General features: G+C 42.0%; 1 protein-coding gene across 1 annotated transcript; it reads left to right on the top strand.

The window, feature by feature from the left end:
• Positions 1-19,662: 19,662 nt before the first annotated feature.
• Positions 19,663-21,571, top strand: LOC112250124 (forkhead box protein Q1). The gene has a single exon (XM_024419991.2). The coding sequence runs from the start codon at positions 19,916-19,918 to the stop codon at positions 20,951-20,953; it is 1,038 nt and encodes a 345-aa protein (XP_024275759.1). The 5' UTR covers positions 19,663-19,915; the 3' UTR covers positions 20,954-21,571.
• The last annotated feature ends 997 nt before the right edge of the window (positions 21,572-22,568 follow it).

The following is a 22,568-nucleotide window of genomic DNA, read 5'->3' as shown; positions in this document are numbered from 1 at the left end:
TTTCACCACCCTGTGAAGTTCGTAACTTATTTCAAGGTAGCCTTATAAACAACATGGTTTCCCGAGTCGTAGTGGGAGAACTACACACCATGTCATCGTGTGACTCCAAGTTGACTTCGATATGATGGTTGTTATATCAATATTTGCATGAAGGCGTTTCCACCTCCATTTCTTGCATGATTAGTTTTACTGACACAAAAAGATCACACCATGTCAAACAAACGATCTGTCTGCATTTATAACATTTTACCAAAACATACTGCCCTATCACAGCTGTAGTGATTTTGTTTATATACAGTATGACTTTGCTCACATAAAAAGTCTAGAAGTCAACTTATTTTTCTCTTTTATTTTTACATTTCCAATTTGGCATGTTTATTGTGATGTGTTTGGAATGACCCTTCCACCCCTTCTGTTCTATGCTGGTTAAAGACCTGGCTAGCCAGTAACCAGTTAACACCAGACGCAGATGAAAAGGGAAACATTTAAATATCTTCATCATAGGTTAACATTGTAAACTGTAAATTATATTTACTGACACCCTATAGTTACATTTTGTCTAAAGTATAGTAGGTATCTGGCTATATAAACCACTTCCCTCCACAAAACACACCTTCCCCAATGTTGGTTACAAGGCCGTACTTATGTAAATTATGTATGAGAATATCATATTACCATTGGTGTAACGGAGACACTGTGAGTCAAGGAGCAGGTGAAGCACTTAATAAAACGAGAAAACACACTTGAACCGAGACAACATAACAATGGCAGGAACAAGACCAACTGAGGAAGAAACCTAAAGGAGTGACAGATAAAGGGGAGCTAATCAGGAAGGTAATGGAGTCCAGGTGAGTATCATAATGATCTGCAGGTGCACGTAATGATGGATGCCAGGTGTGCCTAATGATGGATCGCAGGTTAGGACCGGTGGTTAGTATACCGGCAATGTCAAACGCCGAGGAAGGTAGGAGCGGGAGTAGATGTGACAATTGGTCTGTTAAAATGAGAGTTAGGGGGATGTCACACTATCCCCTTAATAATCCCGCCTCCTGAATCCAAGCGTTTGACATGGGGGAGGGGACCGGTAAACCTTAAGATAAAACTATGTCATACTTTGGTCATCATGCTTTGATCTGGTTTTATCCAAATATCATCCTATTTAATGAAAAATGTCATTTTGACTGTTCATGACCTTTAAAAAAAATGGATTACCGTAAAATGGATTACAGTAGTTGTAGGTCTTTTGAGCCCAGTAAGTTACTGTCAATATTACAGGTAACGTTTGAGAGTGTAGGTGAGATATAAATAAGCTGAGTATTGATGTTATCCCCTTGCAACTCTGAGCTTGTTTGCTGGCTTGTTTCAGTCAGCCAATATTCACCGGCTTGTTTTAAGCATTAATGCTTTAATTGCAGGTCGATATGGCCCTAAAGATAGGTGTTCCACCACTACTCTCATCAATAGAAAAAATAAAGTGGTGGAGGGAAGTGTATGTGGGGTAGTGGTTGTGTGTTCCCTCTCCCGGTCAGAGACAGGGTGTGAAAATAGTGCTTGTGAGCCCTACTGTCAGGGAACGGGGAGAGAGGGAGGGAACCAAAGCATCTTGTGCAAACCACTATGCATAAGTGTAGTGTTTTGGATCCTATTTCAAATTTAGACAGAAATGGTCTAAATGGCTGTCAGGTAAACAGAGCAGCTTGTGGCAGGCAAGGAGAGAGTGTGCTGCAGGTACTGATTTAGCGCTTTGTAAGCTTACATAAAAAAATTGCCTACAGTGCTACTTAATGGAGATAGTTTGTCGTTCCTATCACACATAACAGCTGCACTGCTGCATTGGCTTTTTGTGCAGACCAAAGATCAGTATCCCTGGGTATAGTGCTCAGAAAGTCCTCTCATGTAAGGTCCCCCTTAGCCCTAACCTGCACAAAACTGTCCTCCCAACCCCTGGAATTGGCCAAAGAGAAAAGAAGAGAAGCTTTACCATTATTGTCCATGCACTGGAATGCTTGGGGACACCAGAATGACCCAGAATGGTCACCTTACAGTCGTCACTGTGCATTCTTGGTTCCAGGGGAGCGGCTCCTGCTGTAACACTGTTCACCTGTGGATCACCTGTACTTCACCTCCCTCCCTAATTACTTTAATTATATCCTTGCTTGCTAGGTTTCATTTATTTATGCGTCACTTTTTTTCTCTGTTGGTTTGGCAGGGCGTGAGCATCACCTCAGGTAGGAACGCAGGGGAACCCAGAATAGCAACAAGAGGCTTGGTCCTGGTTCTCTCATGTAACAGCTTTCATATTTCTATTTATTTCTATTGGTGGAGATGAAAGCTGAGTATGAAGGTTGATGTTCAGCAAACCACACTTATGAAAGCCTTATCCAAGACAATCCCAGTGTGCTGTGTTTGTGCAAAGGCATTTATTACATGCGTGTGAGTCATTTTGAGCAACTCGAAACACAACTCTACAGATGGACTATCCGGACTATCCAATTAAAGTGTGACTGTTTGCTTCGCAGACTTAATTTATTACCCCTTTTACAGTGTTGGATATACATTACACCAACTTGTGGGTGCGAGACCTGGAGAGGCCTACAAGCCACAGTGTCTCGCACCCACTGTGAAATTTGGTGGAGGATCGGTGATGATCTGGGGGTGCTTCAGCAAGGCTGGAATCTGGAAGATTTGTCTTTGTGAAGGACGCATGAATCAAGCCACGTAAAAGGTGTCCCGGAAGAAAACTTGCTTCCTTCTGCTCTGACAATGTTCCCCAACTCTGAGGATTGTTTTTTTCAGCAGGACAATGCTCCATGCACACACAGCCAGGTCAATCAATGTGTGGATTTAGGACCACCAGATCAAGACCCTGTCATGGCCAGCCCAATCTCCAGACCTGAACCCCATTGAAAACCTCTGGAATGTGATCAAGAGGAAGCTGGATGGTCACAAGCCATCAAACAAAGCCGAGCTGCTTGAATTTTTGTGCCAGTAATGGCATAAAGTCACCCAACATCAATGTGAAAGACTGGTGTGTGTGTGTGTGTGTTTTTTAATTTATTTTACCTTTATTTAACTAGGCAAGTCAGTTAAGAACAAATTCTTATTTTCAATGACAGCCTAGGAACAGTGGGTTAACTGCCTGTTCAGGGGCAGAACAACAGATGTGTACCTTGTCAGCTCGGGGGTTTGAACTAGTAAACCTTACGGTTACTAGTCCAACGCTCTGACCACTAGGCTACCCTGCCACCCCCTGTGTGTGTGTGTGTGTGTGTGTGTGTGTGTGTGTGTGTGTGTGTGTGTGTGTGTGTGTGTGTGTGTGTGTGTGTGTGTGTGTGTGTGTGTGTGTGTGTGTGTGTGTGTGTGTGTGTGTGTGTGTGTGTGTGTGTGTGTGTGTGTGTGTGTGTGTGTGTGTGTGTGCGTGTGCATGCGTGTGTGTGTATATATATATATATATATATATATATATATATATATATATATATATATATATATATATATATATATATGCATGTATAAACATCAGCAAGAGAACTCACTGTGTGGGAACTTTGTTCTGTAAATGTCAAGTGTCCAGGTGTTGCTGATTATACTGAATGGACTGGAAGCCAAAGTAAAAAAGTTGGAATGAAAGAAAATGGAGCGACAGAGCAAGAAAGAAAAATGCTTAGAGGACCGCGTTGTTGGATAATAACCGTAACTATCTAAAGTTGAAGCTATCAACTAAATGGGATGCGTGCATTGCATTGCTCCACTGGCTGATGTTCATGTAGTACCAGTGGAGGCTGCTGAGAGGAGGACGAATCACAGTAACGCCTGTAATGGAGTCAAAGGATTGGTATCAACCACATGAGAAACACTTTTGGTACCATTCCATTGACTCCATTCCGGCCAATATTATGACCTGTCCTCCCCTGAGAAGTATGCTGTCTTACACACTCACACTCACACCCACTGGTGCGCTCACACATGCAGGTGCACGTATGCACGCATACACACACTAATAAACACATCTGTACCGTATACATAAGGCGACAGGTAGCCTAGAGTTTTGGGCCAGTTAACCGAAAGGTCGACGGTTCAAGTCCCCGATTTACCCCTAATTCCTCCTGTAAGTGGCTTTTGTAGAGACAGCCCCCATTCTTAGGCATAGTGAAGCATGTTCACTATCAGCAGGGCCTGTTAAACACTAAATCTACTGCAGGAAATCTAGAGAATCTTTGCTACAGCCCTCCCTCTGTGGCTCACACACACTCCTCTGATCTATTCACGTAGAACTCTATTCACGCAGAACTAGTTTGTTTAAAGAGAGGGATAAGGGATGGCACCCTTCACTCAGAGAGAAGAAAGAAAACAGAAATGAGAGAGGTAGAAAGTCATCCACAGACGAGCAGGCAGAGGTGCACCTATTTTTAGACATTTAAATGCAGGCGTGGATTCCCCCAATGATGATTTTACATTATTTACATTCCACTCGTGTCAAGAGATTTCTCTTCTCTAACGCAATTCCAACTCCGACACTGCCAAAACAACCGCTAGGCGGATGTCAGCTAAATCTCAAAAGCTGTTCTAGAAATGTGCCAATTTAGCACACAAACTTTCACACATTATACAAGCATTATTTTTGGTTGGTGATTCTGTGTGTGTGTGTGTGTGTGTGTGTGTGTGTGTGTGTGTGTGTGTGTGTGTGTGTGTGTGTGTGTGTGCGTGCGTGCGTGCGTATGTAGTTTTTTTTTTTCTTCTGGAAAACTTTGTCCTGCACTTTTAGGACCATTTCAAACTAAAACAAACCACAAGCTTTAACAATGATGGAGGCATTGGGCAAGATGATCTTCAGCTAATGGGGATTCCAAAACACCCACATTCAGCCTTATGGGTGAAAGGCTCCAACCGTGTATTGTTCATTGTTTTGTTTCCTCAATTGACCCCACTGACCCTCAGCTCTCATGTATCCTCTGAGCACACTCTCCACTCACTGCATCGTGTTACTAAGCGTGCAGCATTATCCTTTAAGGAAAAACAAAGCAGAACACCTTCAGAGCTATTCAATTGGGAAATTATGCGTAAATGTACATGGTACCGATTTCACTGTAAACAAGTGGGCTGTGATTTAGACAATGTTGGAATGAATGGTGTCGCTTCATCTTCACGTAAGAAAATGGTGACACAACAACAGTCGAGAAAACAGGTGCACTCGCTCTCTCACGCCAGATCTGTTCCACACAGTTGTGTGGCCATCTTAGCAGAGTGTATGTAATCAAAACCAACATACGCACGCACGCATGCACACACTCATGCACACACACACACTGAAAAGATTTGGCATGACCATAGGTCCCCAGATCCTCAAAAAGTTACAGCTACACCTACAGCTGCACCATCGAGAGCATCCTGACCAGTTGCATCACCGCCTGCTATGACAACTGCTCGGCATCCGACCGTAAGGCGCTACACAGGGTAGTGCGTATAGCCCAGTACATCACTGGGGCCAAGCTTCCTGCCATCCAGGACCTATATACGATTTGTCAAAAGCTCCAGTCACCTAAGTCATAGACTGTTCGCACCGATACCGCACGGCAAGCGGTACTGGAGTGCCAAGTCTAGGTCCAAAAGGCTCCAAAACAGCTTCTACCCCCAATCCGTAAGACTGCTTAACAATGAATCAAATGGCCACCCGGACAATTTGCATTGACCCCCCTTTGTTTTTACTCTGCTGCTACTTGCTGTATAATATCTATGCATAGTCACTTTACCCCTACCTACATGTACAAATTACCTCGACTAACCTGTACCCCCACACATAGACTCGGTACAGGCACCCTCTGTAAACTCGATCAGAGTGTACACATTGTTCGACAACAAGCAAAATACTTTCACTGATATTACTACACTATAAATCGTGTCTTAACATTTGTGTGACCTAACCAGAGTATACAAGTTGAATAGATCTGTGTGAGAATATTGTTTTTGTGTGTGTCTGTGTTGTGCCTTCATATCAGTAAAAATATATATATTATCTAATTCAATGATTGTTTTAAATGCCCATAAAAGTGTGTTACATGTGTATATTTTTCTGTTTTAAAAAGAGTGACTCGGCCAGCAGCAGGAGCTCCGCCGTCGCATAGGATTTGATTTTTGATTTTTTTTGCTATGAGGGAGAACTGCCCCAATGAAATCGCAGGACTTCAAAGCATAAATTTTGCCAGCTACAGTAAATTTGAGAAACATTAAGAAATATTCATGTCAATTTTTTTGTCAAATTAACCAGTTATCTACCTTTGATTAGCAACTATAGCTAGCTCTATAGCTAGCTGGTAGCTTGCTAGCTAGTTAGCTTCCATGCCATTATAAAGTATATCTAAGCTAATATCTGACTATCAAAAAAATATTATGTTATTTCAGAACAAAAGTTAACTGGCTAGCACATCATGCTAGCCAGTTAGACAATGTGTTTCCACTTATTGCATCTGTATGCTTGTTGCGGTCTCCCTGGCGCACTCGTTCGTTCATGAGCTGGCTGCTCATTCTAAATGATATAATCTAATCTGTTCAAAACAGTGACGGCAAGTGCGGCGGTGGTCATTTGTTGTTTTTTTTATGTAAAAGTGAAATATTTATGCTGTTGTTCAAATGCACACATCACTTTATATATCTTCTCAAAGAAACTACAGGTAGTTTAAAAATGCTGCTTAGTTGAAAGTCTCCAACCACCACCACCCCCAGCAATCATCTGAGCTGTTTATTATTAATTTATAAACACTCTCAACGCTCTATCAACGCCAGAGGAAGGCTGTTCAACCTCATCCGGATCGTGGTTTTGCTTGAATAAGGCCATATAATCTAGCAGGTTTGCACTGACCCAAAACATTCTCTGTCTGAATCTGTCTGTAAGCAGCACTGTTTATGTATTTTGTCCGCCCCTTCACTCAGAATTGCTGGAAACACTTTTGTTTTGTGGAAACCCTCATCCAGATGGGAGTTACAGACCTGAAGCAGCTGTAACTCTATCCAGACATTAGGCTCGGGGCGTGTACTGTTACTGTAGTTCTGGCTCCAGTTTGAGCATAGCCCTTTTCCTACTGTAAACCGAATCCTGAAACATAGGTCTTTAGTTTATTGAGTTACAATGCACTCGGAAAGTATTCGGATCCCTTGAGTTTTTCCACATTTTGTTACGTTACAGCCTCATTCGAAAATAGATTATTAAATTGTACAGTTTGTGTAATTGTATAATTTACAATTGTATAATTTAACAACTCTCCTTCCGTGGCCTACATCTGCTCTTAAATGCAAGCAAAACTAAATGTATGCTCTTCAACCGATCGCTGCCAACATCTACCCACCCGTCCAGCATCACTACTCTGGACGGTTCTGACCTAGAATATGTGGACAACTACAAATACCTAGGTGTCTGGTTAGACTGTAAACTCTCCTTCCAGACTTACATTAAGCATCTCCAATCCAAAACTAAATCTAGAATCGGCTTCCTATTTCACAACAAAGCATCCTTCACTCATGCTGCCAAACATAACCTAGTAAAACTGACTATCCTACCAATCCTTGACTTCGGCAATGTCATTTACAAAATGGACTCCAACACTCTACTCAGTATATTAGATGCAGTCTATCACAGTGCCATCCGTTTTGTCACCAAAGCCCCATATACTTCCCACCACTTCGACCTGTATGCTCTCGTTGGCTGGCCCTCACTTCATATCCGTCACCAGACCCACTGGCTCAGGTCTTGCTAGGTAAAGCACCGCCATATCTCAGCTCACTGGTCACCATAGCAGCACCCACCTGCAGCATGCGCTCCAGCAGGTATATTTCACTGGTTACCCCCAAAGCCAATTTCTCCTTCTGCCACCTTTCCTTCCAGTTCTCTGCTGCTAATGACTGGAACAAACTCCAAAAATCACTGAAGCTGGAGACTCATATTTCCCTCACTAGCTTTAAGTACCAGCTGTCAGAGCAGCTCACAGAACACTGCACCTGTACATAGCCGATCTGTAAATAGCCCATCCAACTACCTCATCACCATATTGTTATTTATTTTATTTATGTTGCTCCTTTGCACCCCAGTACCGCTACTTGCAAACTCATCTTCTGCTCATCTATCACCCTAGTGTTTATTTGGCCATACAGTAATAATTTCACCACTGTGCCCTATCTTTTGCCTCACCCCCGTTATCCTACCTCATTTGCACACACTGTATATAGACTTTGTCTATTGTATTATTGATTGTATGTTTGAATCACATTTACATAAGTATTTAGACCCTTTACTCAGTACTTTGTTGAAGCACCTTTGGCAGTGATTACAGCTTCAGGTCTTCTTGGGTATGATGCTACAAGCTTGGCACACCTGTATTTGGGGAGTTTCTTCCACTCTCAAGCACTGTCAGATTGGATGGGGAGCATCGCTGCACAGCTATTTTCAGGTCTCTCCAGAGATGTTCGATCGGATTCAAGTCCAGGCTCTGGCTGGGCTACTCAAGGACATTCAGAGACTTGTCCCAAGCCACTCCTGTATTGTCTTGGCTGTGTGCTTAGGGTCATTGTCCTGTTGGAAGGTAAACCCTCACCCCAGTCTGAGGTCCTGAGTGCTCTGTAGCAGGTTTTCATCAAGGATCTCCCTGTACTTTGCTCCGTTCATCTTTCCCTCGATCCTAACTAGTCTCCCAGTCCCTGCCTCTGAAAAACATTCCCACAGCATGATGCTGCCACCACCATGCTTCACCGTAGGGATGATGCCATGATTCCTCCAGACATGATGCTTGACATTCATGCCAAAGCGTGAAATCTTGGTTTCATCAAAACTTGTTTCTCATGGTCTGAGAGTCTTTAGGTGCTTTTTCTGCAAAGCGGGCTGTCAAGTGCCTTTTACTGAGGAGTGGCTTCCATATGGCCACTCTACTCTACTCTCACCTGATTGGTGGAGTGATGCAAAGATGGTTGTCCTTCTGGAAGGTTCTCCCATCTCCACAGAGGAACTCTGGAGCGCTGTCATAGTGACCATCGGGTTCTTGGTCACCTCCCAGACCAAGGCCCTTCTCTCCCGATTGCTCAGTTTGGCCGGGCGGTCAGCTCTAGGAAGAGTCTTGTTGGTTACAAACTTCTTCCATTTAAGAATGATGGAGGCCACTGTGTTCTTGGGGATCTTCAATGCTGCAGACATTGTTTGATATGTCTGCAGATCTGTGATTTGACACAATCCTGTCTCAGTGCTCTACGGACAATTCCTTTGACCTCATAGCTTAGTTTTTGCTCTGACATGCACTGTCAATTGTGGGACAGAGGTGTGTGCCTTTCCAAATCATGTCCAATCAAATTAATTTATCACAGGTGGACTCCAATCAAGTTGTAGAAACATCTCAAGGATCTTTAATGGAAACAGGATACACCTGAGCAAAATTTCAAGTCTCATAGCAAATGTTCTAAATACTTATGTAAATAAGGTATTTCTGTTTTTTATCTTTTATTAATGTGCACAAATTTCTAAAAACCTGTTTTTGCTTTATCTTTGTTGGGTATCGTGTGTAGATTGAATAGGAAAAACATGAATTTAATCAATTTTAGAATAAGGCTGTAACTTAACAAAATGTGGGACGCACCGTATGAGGGAAAAAATAGGACTAAGGTCTTTAATAGCCATCTTTTTCTTTGATGTAGCCTACACTCTTAAAAATAAATGAGCCTGGAAGAACCTTTCGAGGTTCAAAAAATTGTCACACAGGGGGAACCTTCACAGTTCAAAAGGGTTCCTCATCTGAAAGGGTCTTTAGGAAACCCTGTGTAAAAAGTCTCAACTGGAACCTTTTTGTGATGGTAGGGGTTCAATTTTGAACCTTTTTAATAATATATTGTACAGGAGTCAGCCTATCAGAATATTGGATTTGTTGTTCAATGGAGGTGTGGCTTTCAGCTAATGCTTTTTGGCCACCCGTTAGAGTAAATGTCATTCCTTTTCATCATTTTAAGTTTGCACTGTTTCATTGTCCATTCTCCGAATATTTATGCATATTGTATATTCAAATATAACAATGCTGATTACATAAAGTTGTAATTATTAGTGATGTTTGATACGGGAGCCTTGAGGCATGTGTCAAAATCACTGAGAAGCTAACTTTGACGCATTGTGCTGATGCACGTCTTACTTTATCAGAATTACATCATCAATGACGTCCGAAGCTTCATTTGATCACATGCTTTTTCAAAACAACAGATGAACAGGAATTACCTTCATACTCACGGGTGGCCTAAAAAGATCTGCCTGAAAGACACGCCCCTTCTAAGCCACGCCTCAAGCCCAGGGTTCATAAAGGAACCCTTTGCTATAATGACACATTAAAAGTTATTCCAAGAACCCATCAACTAACCAAAGGTGTAAATATGAACCATTGACTAGCAATGGTTCCTTGAGGAACTCCAGAGATTCATTGAGGATCTCCAGGATTCCTTGAGTCACCAGTAATTCTAAGAGTGTTCCACATAACATGAAATCTAGAGGGACTGGATGAGATTATATACTAATTGGAGTATTAGGATATTTTAACGAGCCGTTCGGAGGGTTCAGAGACTATTCTCACCCTTACAATATTTAAAATGATGCCAACTGTGGTCTAAAGAATAGTCTTCTGTTTACATGGTTCAGAGTCTTTGCGGAATGAGTTCCTGCAGATCTGCAGGGTGCAGGAGCGCGAACAAGGTCATGACAGCTTGGTACTGTTCATGTGCTATTTCTATCCAAATGCAAATACCTATTTCAATTCACTCTGCTCTGTAAATCTAAATGTTTTCACATTTGTCAGTTGGAATGTTATGCACAAATTATTTCCATCTTTACATTTACGGGTGGATTGGAATGGTTGGGTTATAACAAGCTATGTGGAATTGTTTCAAGAAGGTCATACCAAGCATCATTTTACTATTTGATTTGGAATTGTATTACCCCTTGACATATCAAAATATATATTTTTAAAGTATTTGATGAAAAATGTATTTGGCCTTACTAGTATTATCTAATACAAACACATTGTTACAGATTAACTACATGGAACAACAGAGAGTCCCCCAAAACAAATCTAAACGATGGTTATATCTGAAAGATACAAGAAAGATCAGAAAATATTTTTTCTTGTATTTTTTCCCATGTATTTAACCCCTTAGTTTTGGCACTAAACAGTTTATATATATAATTTCTATATATAGAGTGCCTTGCGAAAGTATTCACCCCCTTGGCATTTTGCCTACCACTTTGAAGATGCAAAATATTTTTATTGTGAAACAAACAAGAAATAAGACAACAGAACTGAAAACTTGAGCGTGCAAAACTATTCACCCCCCAACGTCTATACTTTGTAGAGTCACCTTTTGCAGCAATTACAGCTGAAAGTCTCTTGGGGTATGTCTCTATAAGCTTGGCACATCTAGCCACTGGGATGTTGGCCCATTCTTAAAGGCACAACTGCTCCAGCTCCTTCAAGATGGATGGGTTCCGCTGGTGTACAGCAATCATACCACAATCATATCACAGATTCTCAATTCAATTGAGGTCTGGGCTTTGACTAGGCCATTCCAAAACATTTAAATGTTTCCCGTTAAACCACTCGAGTGTTGCATTAGCGGTATGCTTAGGGTCATTGTCCTGCTGGAAGGTGAACCTCCATCCCAGTCTCAAATCTCTGGAAGACTGAAACAGGTTTCGCTCAAGAATTTCTCTGTATTTCGCACCATCCATCATTCCTTCAATTCTGACCAGTTTCCCAGTCCTTTGTGATGAAAAACATTCCCACAGCGTGATGCTGCCACCACCATGTTTCACTGTGGGGATGTTGTTCTCGGGATGATGAGAGGTGTTGGGTTTGCGCCAGACATAGCGTTTTCCTTGATGGCCAGAGTACCTTCTTCCATATGTTTGAGGAGTCTCCCACATGCCTTTTGGCAAACACCAAACATGTTTGAATATTTTTTTCTTTAAGCAATGCCATTTTTTTCTGGCCACTCTTCCTTAAAGCCCAGCTCTGTGGAGTGTACAGCTTAAAGTGGTCCTATGGACAGATACTCCAATCTCTGTTGTGGAACTTCAGGGTTATCTTTGGTCTCTGATTATCGCCCTCCTTGTCTGGTCTGTGAGTTTTGGTGGGCTGCCCTCTCTTGACAGGTTTGTTGTGGTGACATATTCTTTCCATTTTTTTATAATGGATTTAATGGTGCTCCATGGAGTGTTCAAAGTTTCAGATATTATTTCATAACCCAACCCTGATCTGTACTTCTCCACAACTTTGTCCCTGACCTGTTTGGAGAGCTCCTTGGTCTTCATAGTGCCGCTTGATTGGTTTTGCCCCTGGCTTAGTGGTGTTGCAGACTCTGGGGCCTTTCAGAACAGTTGTGTATATTTACTGAGATCATGTGACACTTAGATTGCACACAGGTGGATTTCATTTAAGTAATTATGTGACTTCTGAAGGTAATTGGTTGCGCCAGATCTTATTTAGGGGCCTCATAGCAAAAGGTGTGAATGCATATTGTCACACCCTGACCTTAGTGTTCTTTGTATTCCTTGTTATTTTGGTTAGGTCAGGGTGTGACATGGGTGATGTATCTGTTTTGTATTGTCTAGGGGTTTTGTATGTTTATGGGGCTGTTTCCTTTCTAGGTGTTTATGTAAGTCTATGGTTGCCTAGATTGGTTCTCAATTAGAGGCATGTGCTTATCGTTGTCTCTGATTGGGAACCATATTTAGGCAGCCATGTTCTTTGGGTATTTTGTGGGTGATTGTTTCCTGTGTCAGTGTTTGTGCCACACGGGACTGGGTTGTTGCCAGTTCACTTTGTTGTTTTGTATTTGTGTTCATGTTGAGTTTTCATATTAAATACCATGGACACTTACCATGCCGCATATTGGTCCGATCCTTGTTTCACCTCTTCAGAGGAAGAGAAGGAAATCTGCTGTGACACATATGCACGTACCATTTTTTTGTTTTTAGAATTTTTTTAAACAAGTAATTTTTTAAATTTCACTTCACCAATTTGGACTATTTTGTGTATGCCAATTATATGAAATCCAAATAAAAATGTATTTAAATGACAGGTAGTGATGCAACAAAATAGGATAAACACCAAGGGGGGTGAATACTTTTGCAAGGCACTGTACATCCATTAATTTAATTTAATCCATTAACTGGTACCAGGGGACTGTCAGAAGAGTCTTGTGAGGCCCGTACGTGTTCGTGAGAGTCTCACCTATAATACTTTTTACGCCAAACTGTTCAGATGCTGAAGACAATTTTATGAGAAGACCGAATTTCTGGGACGTCTCATGTAAGGGCACAAGGCGAGACCCAGATGCAGACATGGGAGGTAAATGGTTTGAGTCTTGATATTAAACATTCCATATTATACAATCCAAAAGGGGTAGGCAAGAGAATGGTCATGGACAGGCAAAAGGTCAAAAACAGTTCAGCGTCAAGGAGGTACAGAGTGGCCGGCAGGCTCGAGGTCAGGGCAGGTAGAATGGTCAGGCAGGCGGGTACGGAGTCCAGAAAACAGGCAAGGGTCAAAAACCGTGAGGACTAGGAAAAGAGAATATAAGCAGGAGTACGAGAAAACCGCTGGTATACTTGAAAGCCTACAAGACGAACTGGCACAGAGAGACAGGAAACACAGGGATGTATACACCAGGTATGATAAGCGACACATGGAGGGGGTGGAGACAATCACAAGACAGGTAAAACAGATCAGGGTGTGACACTCATGGTCTGACAAACACTGCTCTAGCTCGGTCATCTTTCACCGCAGATGCAGAAGAGCGACATCTGCGGTGGATTGAGATGCAACAAAGAAAAAAATATATATGTAGCATAAACGGACAGATTTATATGGGGATTTTTTTATTATGCTAAATAGATTTCCGTGGGGGCATGGACATCAACTCTAAGGGGTTAAATCATGTCTATAGATTACGTAGCTATAGACCAGGTGTGTAGGAAAAGGCCTACGGTTCACCCTGTTCCACCATTCCCAGAAGGAATGCACCTAACCCATGAGAATAGGAAAAAATACAGTTGAAGTGGGAAGTGTACATACACCTTCGCCAAATACATTTAAACTCAGTTTTTCACAATTTCTTAATCCTAGTAAAAAGACCCTGTTTTAGGTCAGTTAGGATCACCACTTTATTTTAGGAATGTGAAATGTCAGAATAATAGTAGAGATAGTATTTTTTTATTTATCACATTCCCGGTGGATCAGAAGTTTACATACACTCAATTAGAATTTGGTAGCATTGCCTTTAAATTGTTAACTTGGGTCAAACTTTTTGGGTAGCCTTCCACAAGCTTGGCTACTCTTGTCCCATATGCATATTGGCAGTGGGAGTTACGGTTGGATAGGTTGCGTTTCCGCTGTCAAATTCAATGCCATAGCCAACTGCATTACGGCTAAAACCAGATATTGGTTAGTCTTAAATATCCTTATCAGCGCTGCCAGAAATTAGCACTTTGGATCATGTTTACACTTGAAACAGTGCTGCCTTAATTCCAGCCGAAAATAAAGCCCTATATCTGTATAGCAGATGCAGTAGCCATCTGGCATATAGAAATGTATGCCACCGGTATGTCTATATCTCTCCCTCTATCTCTCTGGGATAGGCTTAGGCTTCTCTACCTTTATATAGGCACATACAGTATATATCATACAGTGGATAACTAAGCCTATTGGTCTATTTAGTGCTCAAATCTCCAACAGCTGAACCATGAGGTGGACAATTATTGTTTTCGGAAAGTAGCCTAAAAAATATGCTACACATGCTATAAAGTTTTGCATATCCCTACTATATGCTACACGTTCAAATGCAAGGAATTGTGTTTTTGTCATTTGTTATAGGCTGTTTTTAAGAACATTTGGCCAATATCCTATGTTTACTGATGGCACTGGCTGTACCAAATTTGTCAAATGTCCAGTAAATTTTGTCCAGTGCCAAATTTTCCTAAAGAAACCCTGAAATACTCATATTGTTGTCACGTTCTGACCTTTATTTCCTTTGTTTTGTCTTTATTTAGTGTGGTCGGGGCGTGAGTTGGGGTGGGCAGTCTATGTTAGTTTTTCTATATTTTCTATTTCTGTGTTTGGCCTGATATGGTTCTCAATCAGAGGCAGCTGTTTATCGTTGTCCCTGATTGAGAACCATATTTAGGTAGCCTGTTTTCCTTTGTGTTTTGTGGGTGGTTATTTTCAGTGTTTGTGTGTCTGCACCAGATAGAACTGTGTCAGTTTTCACTTTGTTGTTTTGTATTTTTGAAGTGTTCAGTTGTTTATTAAAAAGATGAACACTAACCACACTGCGCTTTAGTCCTCTCCTTCTTCCACCCAAGACAGCTGTTACAATTGTTTATATGCAGATGTTAAAATATTCGCATTAAAATCTGTCACCAATTGGATGGAAACCTAGCTACAGACACCGTAAAGACTGACAAGTGCGCTAGTCCAGTGTCACTTTGATTATGCCTACACATTGTGCCTGCATGTTCACCAGCAGCCCCAAACGTCTAAAGAATAAGATACAGATTGGGGGTGAATATTTTTCCCTGGAATTTACAAATGTTACATCCTGAGAATAATCACTTTTCTCCCAGTTAACCCGGTATGTCCCGCCCAAAGCAGAAATGTCATTTAAAGCATTTAAAGCACGTCTGGATTTGAGTAGGGCTTTGATGGTATGACCATTTCTGATGCTACCTAAGCCTAATGAGCCATACGTTAAATACATTTTATGATCCCTACACTAAAGACAAATCAAAATCAAATCAAATGTATTTATATAGCCCTTCGTACATCAGCTGATATCTCAAAGTGCTGTACAGAAACCCAGCCTAAAACCCCCAACAGCAAGCAATGCAGGTGTAGAAGCACAATTGTCCAACGTCCAAAAAAGGCCAAAATAGGCCAAATGACTGTGCAGTTATCCAACACATACGATAGGTTACTGCATGACATATATTATTATACATGGCACAAAAACATACAAGCTCATTGATGTAACTATGCTCTCTTGAGTAAATAATTGAAACAAGCTCCATTAAGGTAATATTTTTTCATATGGACTGTATTACTGTCTTGTATTATACTGTATTATATGGACTAGAATTACACACCTCTTTTAAACCTTGAACCCAGGAGACAACACATGATGCTGCTGCAGGACATCCAGCCTACAAAGTTACAATTACAGGCTAGAAATTCGATTTTGATTTTGAAATATACAAGGGTCTATTTTACAGTATTATAATAAGTAGGCTGACGCCTGCATACCTTTCATAATATTTCCCCCAATGTGGCGCAGCGTGCACTATTAGCCTGACTCCTCTTTCCCTATTGTTGCTTCATTCCTTCCCCACTTTCAACAGTTAAATGAAATGTTTGGTTATCCTTCATTATTGTAATGACATGCTTGAATGACGTAGGACCAGAATAAGATGGAGATGGCTTCCTTTTCTCTTCATGAAGATTGAATGGTTATGGGTCTGCACAAATAACTGCTCTAGCCTACAGCCATCCCGTGCTCTCTCTTCTTTCAACATCTCCTGCCTGTGGCCATGAGTTCTATTGGCTGCTGTATTTAACATTCAGCAAACAAGAGCTTGTGTCCCTCTTCCAATTGTCTACTAGTATAAGAAATGCTAAAAAGAAAATCTTACAGTAAACTATTCTAGTCAAGCTTTTCCTGGGACTCCAAGAGCTAAGGGGGTGTTTTTTACGGAGAGAGGCCAGCAGAGCGCATGTTGCTCATTGAGCAAGAAACAGACTAAAATGTAGAAGTTTATGCATTGTCGATCATTAATTAGCTAAATATAAGACTAATAACTGCATTGAATTTACAATAACAAAATGAGGTGACCCCCATAAGACAGATTGAGATGTTTAAATTAGATGTGCATTTAGTCCTTATACTGTATTGCTGTAGGATATGTAGGGACCACACTGTAAATAAGTAAATGACTTTACTGTGCAATCCCAGACACTTTTACAATTATTTGTCTATTTAAGTTTTTTTTTTTACTGACAAATAATATCAATCAATCCAAACTGTGCAATCTGCAATTTGATGAATGGAAAGAGACATCTATTACAAAACACCACACAAGTTTAATGACATTTGGAGATTGTCAAGCCAAGCCTTCCATACTGGTTAAGGTAGGTTGGGATGTGTTTTCTGTTTGTTGAGATTGACATAGTCTATTTCTTGTGATGTTGAAAACGCAAACCATGATATTAAGTGCCCAAAGTCGATATGTTTTGTTTATTGGTTGTGTGGTGCATCGGCACCAAGGCCGAACATAGCTGTTTGGGGGCACTAAGTGAGATTTGGTGGACCCGTTCTTGACAGCAGAGAGAATCTTTATTTTTTATTTGTTTTATTTCCTGTTATTCTCTTCATTTTGCATTGAGGCATAGAGAATATAGTGTGGTTTTAAAGCACATTGGGGGGCGGGCAGTGTCCGGGGTCCTAAACATCCCCTTATATCACTTATGCCCAGGGTTGGCCCTGATTGGTAGATAAGCTTGTTGGTGGAAAATGTGTTGCATGTGTGTTTTATAATTATAAATATGGCATCAAAATGTTGAAAATCTGATTCCCCTAGCTGATTAATATCTGCAACTGGCTCTGATAGTGAAGTAATGAAAAAGGCATGTAGAGTGAGCTTGTCTGTGGTGGTCAGCGAACCTTCTGGCCCATAGCCCTGCGTGGCATCGACTGTGCCTCAAAAGCATGTTGAAGGGGCAAAGTCAATATCTACGTTTATAAACACGGGGGGGGAGGGGTAAATTTACAAGGGGAGAGTCATGTGAATTTTTTTAACATTGGGAAGGGGGGTGCATTTTTATTTATGACACCTTGAGTTGGACCCCCCACTTCCGCAGAGTCAATTTCAATCTGTCCCTTAGGGCTGAAAATCACATTCTTCTCAAACAACCTCACATATAGATTGGCATAATTAGGTGCTACACAACATTACCAAAAGTATGTGGACACCTGTTCGCCGAACATCTCATTCCAAAATCATGTCATTAATATGGAGTTCGTCCCCCCTTTGCTGCTATAGGAACTTCCACTCTTCTGGGAAGTATTTCCACTAGATGTTGGAACATTGCTGCGGGGACTTGCTTCCATTCAGCTACAAGAGCATTAGTGAGATTGGGCACTGGTGTTGGACGATTAGACCTGGCTCGCAGTCGGCGTTCCAATTCATCCTAAAGGTGATCGATGGGGTTGAGGTCAGGGCTCTGTGCAGGCCAGTCGTTCTTCCACACCGATCTCGACAAACAGTTTCTGTATGGACTTCGCTTTTTGCATGGGGGCATTGTCATGCTGAAACAGGCAAGGGCCTTCCCCAAACTGTTGCCACAAAGTTGGAAGCACCGAATCATCTAGAATGTCATTGTATGCTGCAGCGTTAATGTTTATATTCACGGGAACTAAGGGGCCTGAACCATGAAAAACAGCCCCAGACCATTATTCTTCCTCCACCAAACTTTACAGTTGGCACTATGCATTGGGGCAGGTAGGGATGTCCTGGCATCCGCCAACCCAGATTCGTCCGTCGGACTTCCAGATTGTGAAGCGTGATTCTTCACTCCAGAGAACGTGTTTCCAAATGTTTGTATCCAGGGATTCAACAACAAAGCAAGCCATAAGCATCTCCCCATAACTGTTTTAATTGTTTTAATGGTGTTACTCGTGTCCATATAATCGTGTAGATGTGCAGGGAGCGACACCACACATTGTTTTCGAAAGAAATCTTCAAAAGCACAAATAATGTTCAGTCAATGAGCCAATGGCAGCCAAAACAGGTCTCCCTGAGAGTTTATCCAATTATTTGTGAATTTTGGCACAAGGCTTGTGGATTACGCTCGCATGGATAAACCTCGTGGCTGGATTGTATACTTTCATGAACTCATAGTATTTTTACATAAGGTCTCCACTTTCAACAAGAGACTTCAGCTTGCAGTGAATTTCATCTTTGAGCGGTGTTGTGGGTTCACGTGACCGTTTCTGATAGAAAAGTTGTGTTGTGTAATTGTGCCCCCGATTATTGTCATTGACATAATCATCACGGTTTAATAATCATCACAGTTTTATTTGTTTGTATTAGACCTAGAGCTAGTCTACGGTGTTTTGTTCTGAATCTTCATACATGTATCATTGAAATAGACTTGTAAATACATGTATCATGATGTGAAATTCTCTACAAACAAAACATTACAAACGTAAACACATCTGTGTGTGTGTGTGTCTGGCAAACGCACGCCACCTCCCGAAAAATTATTTTCTGGCACACAATCTTGCAGGTGTGCGTGTGTGAGTGTGCGTGCGTGTGTGTTTGAGAGAGCGAAAGAGAGAGAGAGAGAGAGAGAGAGAGAGAGAGAGCTGTTGAAGCCTTCCAAAATATATTATTTTTAAAACACAGTTCTTATCTCTTCCTCGTAATTTAAGATTTTTATACGTTTAATAGAAGGAGCGTGCAATCATAAATCCCACAATCATTTCAATGGATTTGAGATTACTCTGAGCTCGAGATGATAGACCACGCCCCTTGTGGGCAGTCCCTCGCGGAGGAATTATCTTATAACAGGGCGCGTCTCCTGAGACAAATCTACTCTCTACTGCTCATTAGTTTGGGTGCCTCGAGTTTCTCTGTACAACCGAGCTCCTGTACGGAAAGCGACCTCTGCTTTCAAAGACACGTGCACTGACCCCACTACAGAAACAGATTCACCCGCTACACCTGCGCCTCTCTGAAGAACCACCACAGACAATCTATTTGTTTCACTTTTAGACGAGGAGAACTGCACTGCGAGGAACTCTGACAATTCCACTGACAGGTGAGAGGAGGAAGATACCAAATAAAGATTTAAACATGAAACTTGAAGTGTTTTCCGCAACCCACTTCATTCCCTTGGAGGTGTGCAGTCACAGTGATGCAGAGGGAACTGTCCCCTCTCCCCTATCCGGGGATGAGCTGGGCTCAGACGGGGACTGCGTGGCCAACAGTCCAACACCTGCCACCACGAGCAGCGCCGATGGCAAGGGGAAGCCCTACACCCGCAGACCCAAGCCACCCTACTCCTACATCGCACTCATTGCTATGGCCATCCGGGACTCCGGCAGCGGCAAGTTGACTCTAGCTGAGATCAACAACTACCTGATGAATAAATTCCTGTTCTTCCGTGGCAGCTACACTGGCTGGCGGAACTCGGTGCGCCACAACCTGTCGCTGAATGACTGTTTCCTCAAGGTGCTCCGGGACCCGTCCAGGCCCTGGGGCAAGGACAATTACTGGATGCTGAACCCGAACAGCGAGTATACCTTCGCCGACGGGGTGTTCCGGCGCAGGAGGAAGCGCATCAGTAAGTGCCGATCCAGCGTTGGTTCCAATAAGGACATCAAGACCCCAGACGAGGAGACTCGCTTCTCGAGCACTCCATCTGCGCCCTCCCGGGAGGAGAGGGTAATGGGAGCTAAATTCTCCAGCTCTTCCAGCTCCTTCTCCATCGATAGCATCCTCAGTAAGCCCTTCATAAGGAGGGAGGATAGAGACCACACTGATGCAGACAGTGCATATACCAACCCCGGTGCCCACCGGTGCTACTGGCCCGCCGGTGCCCACCACATGCTGCCCCACACCCTGGGCTACCCACCCGTATCCCCTGCTATGGCGCACGCACATGCACAGCAGTTGTACCACCAGGCCAGCTCAGGCGCGTCGCGCATGTTGCACGCATACAGGTGCAGCCTCGCGGAGCAAGCCGAGCACAGCAGGGACCCACGCACAGCTGTCCACATGACGTCACAGGGCTACATGCCAAACTCCGATGCTGCTTTCTCCCGGGTGAAGATGCACACAGCGCAAGGTGGCAGCTGTCATCCTTTCCAGATAGACTCATTGCTCTCCTAAAGTCAACATAAGGGACAATACTGTAATGATGTATCTTAGATTTGCCATGTGTACTCTCCTATACGCTCTACGTTTTTCTAGTTTTAAAAAATAATTCAGGGCTTTGAACAGTTTCCAATGAGAAGTCGTTTAGCAAGAATGAAAAACGTAATATGTTTTTGTTGTCAAGTGACTTTATTTCTGTCTGGTTATTCCTAGGACCGAGCAAATCAGTTGCAATCGAATGACATGACATTCCCCTGTGTGCGTGTGTGTGTGTGTGTGTGTGTGTGTGTGTGTTGGTGTGTGCGTGCGTGTGTGTGTGTGTGTGTGTAAGGTAATTTCTACTGTAAACGACGGCTACCATGTGCCAAATATGAAAATATATAAATATTTGTGTTGTAGCCTAGTTTTGTATGACTTGCTGCAAAATATCCATTTAAAATATTTGTTCGATTGTTGACTACTGCACAGAAAGGAAATACAGTCTGTTTTCCTAAACATTGATTCATGCACGATATTTTTCTGAGCGAAAATAAAAAAATATTTTGGAAAGAATTATCAAAGCAAACCACAAGTATGTATTCTTTATTTTCCTTTGGTTAAAGCCAAGACAAGGGCAATAAAAAGTAAATATTATTTTTTTCTCCACGAAGTATACTTAAAGTGTGTTCGGAATCAGGGGCTGGGAAAAGGTTTGCATGTGCATAAGGAAGGAATGGGAAGATCCCATATCTGCCAGGAAATAAGTGCATATAGCGCCTGCAACTCTTGCGCTGTTCTGGCATCCTTCTCATCCCACTTAAACCACTTAACTTCCAGAGGAATGAAGGTTATACATTCATTTCAGACTTATATTTCACCCCTTTGCCTACTCTGCATAGCATGGCACAGCTAGGAAGCTGCAGTGTAAGGCACAAATTATGTAGAAAGGGGTATACATATACAGATCTACATTTCACCCTTCTGTCTTCCTCTGCCTGCACGGCACGGCTAAAGAAGCACGCAGGATTGTTAGGCACAAATTACAGATCGGTTAAGCTATTTCTAAATATTTAAGGCCTGTGAGATCCGTCCCGGGAATGGGGAGTGCTGAATTGTGTCAAATAAGTCAAGAAGGATAATTAACATTAACGACAACACACGTCTGAAAAGGACGTTCCAAGTGAGGATGGGGTTTGCGTTGTACGGACATTTCGCTTCACAATAGCAGATCATGTGTAGTTATAATATATACTAAGTACAGTTAAAATATACACGTCTCCTCAAGCTCTAAGTAGTTTAATTAAAACAAACTAAAACATTATTCATATTTGTCCTCCAATTCGAGGATGGAATCTCAGACTTGGGGAAACGTTGCTCCATCTCCTATGGTTTAGGGTAAATTGTAACAGAGCATGTCAATCAAAATATGTACCCTACACATTCAACATTCTCTGTTCTGTGGCGTTCACATGGTTAATGTGCCCGGGGTCCGGGTCAACTATAAACAATGTACAATCAAATGTAGAGTGTCCAAATATGACATTTGACTTTACTTTGTACATAAACATTGTAGGCTACACAATAATTCTTGTTTCAGTCACACAATTCAAAATGTCTTGTGTCATACTGAAATAAATGTGTATTATAGTAA

This window comes from Oncorhynchus tshawytscha, linkage group LG01 (genome assembly GCF_018296145.1).
Source record: "Oncorhynchus tshawytscha isolate Ot180627B linkage group LG01, Otsh_v2.0, whole genome shotgun sequence".
Classification (NCBI taxonomy): domain Eukaryota; kingdom Metazoa; phylum Chordata; class Actinopteri; order Salmoniformes; family Salmonidae; genus Oncorhynchus; species Oncorhynchus tshawytscha.
Note: the sequence above shows the minus strand (reverse complement) of the source record. Positions and strands in the feature narration are given on the sequence as shown.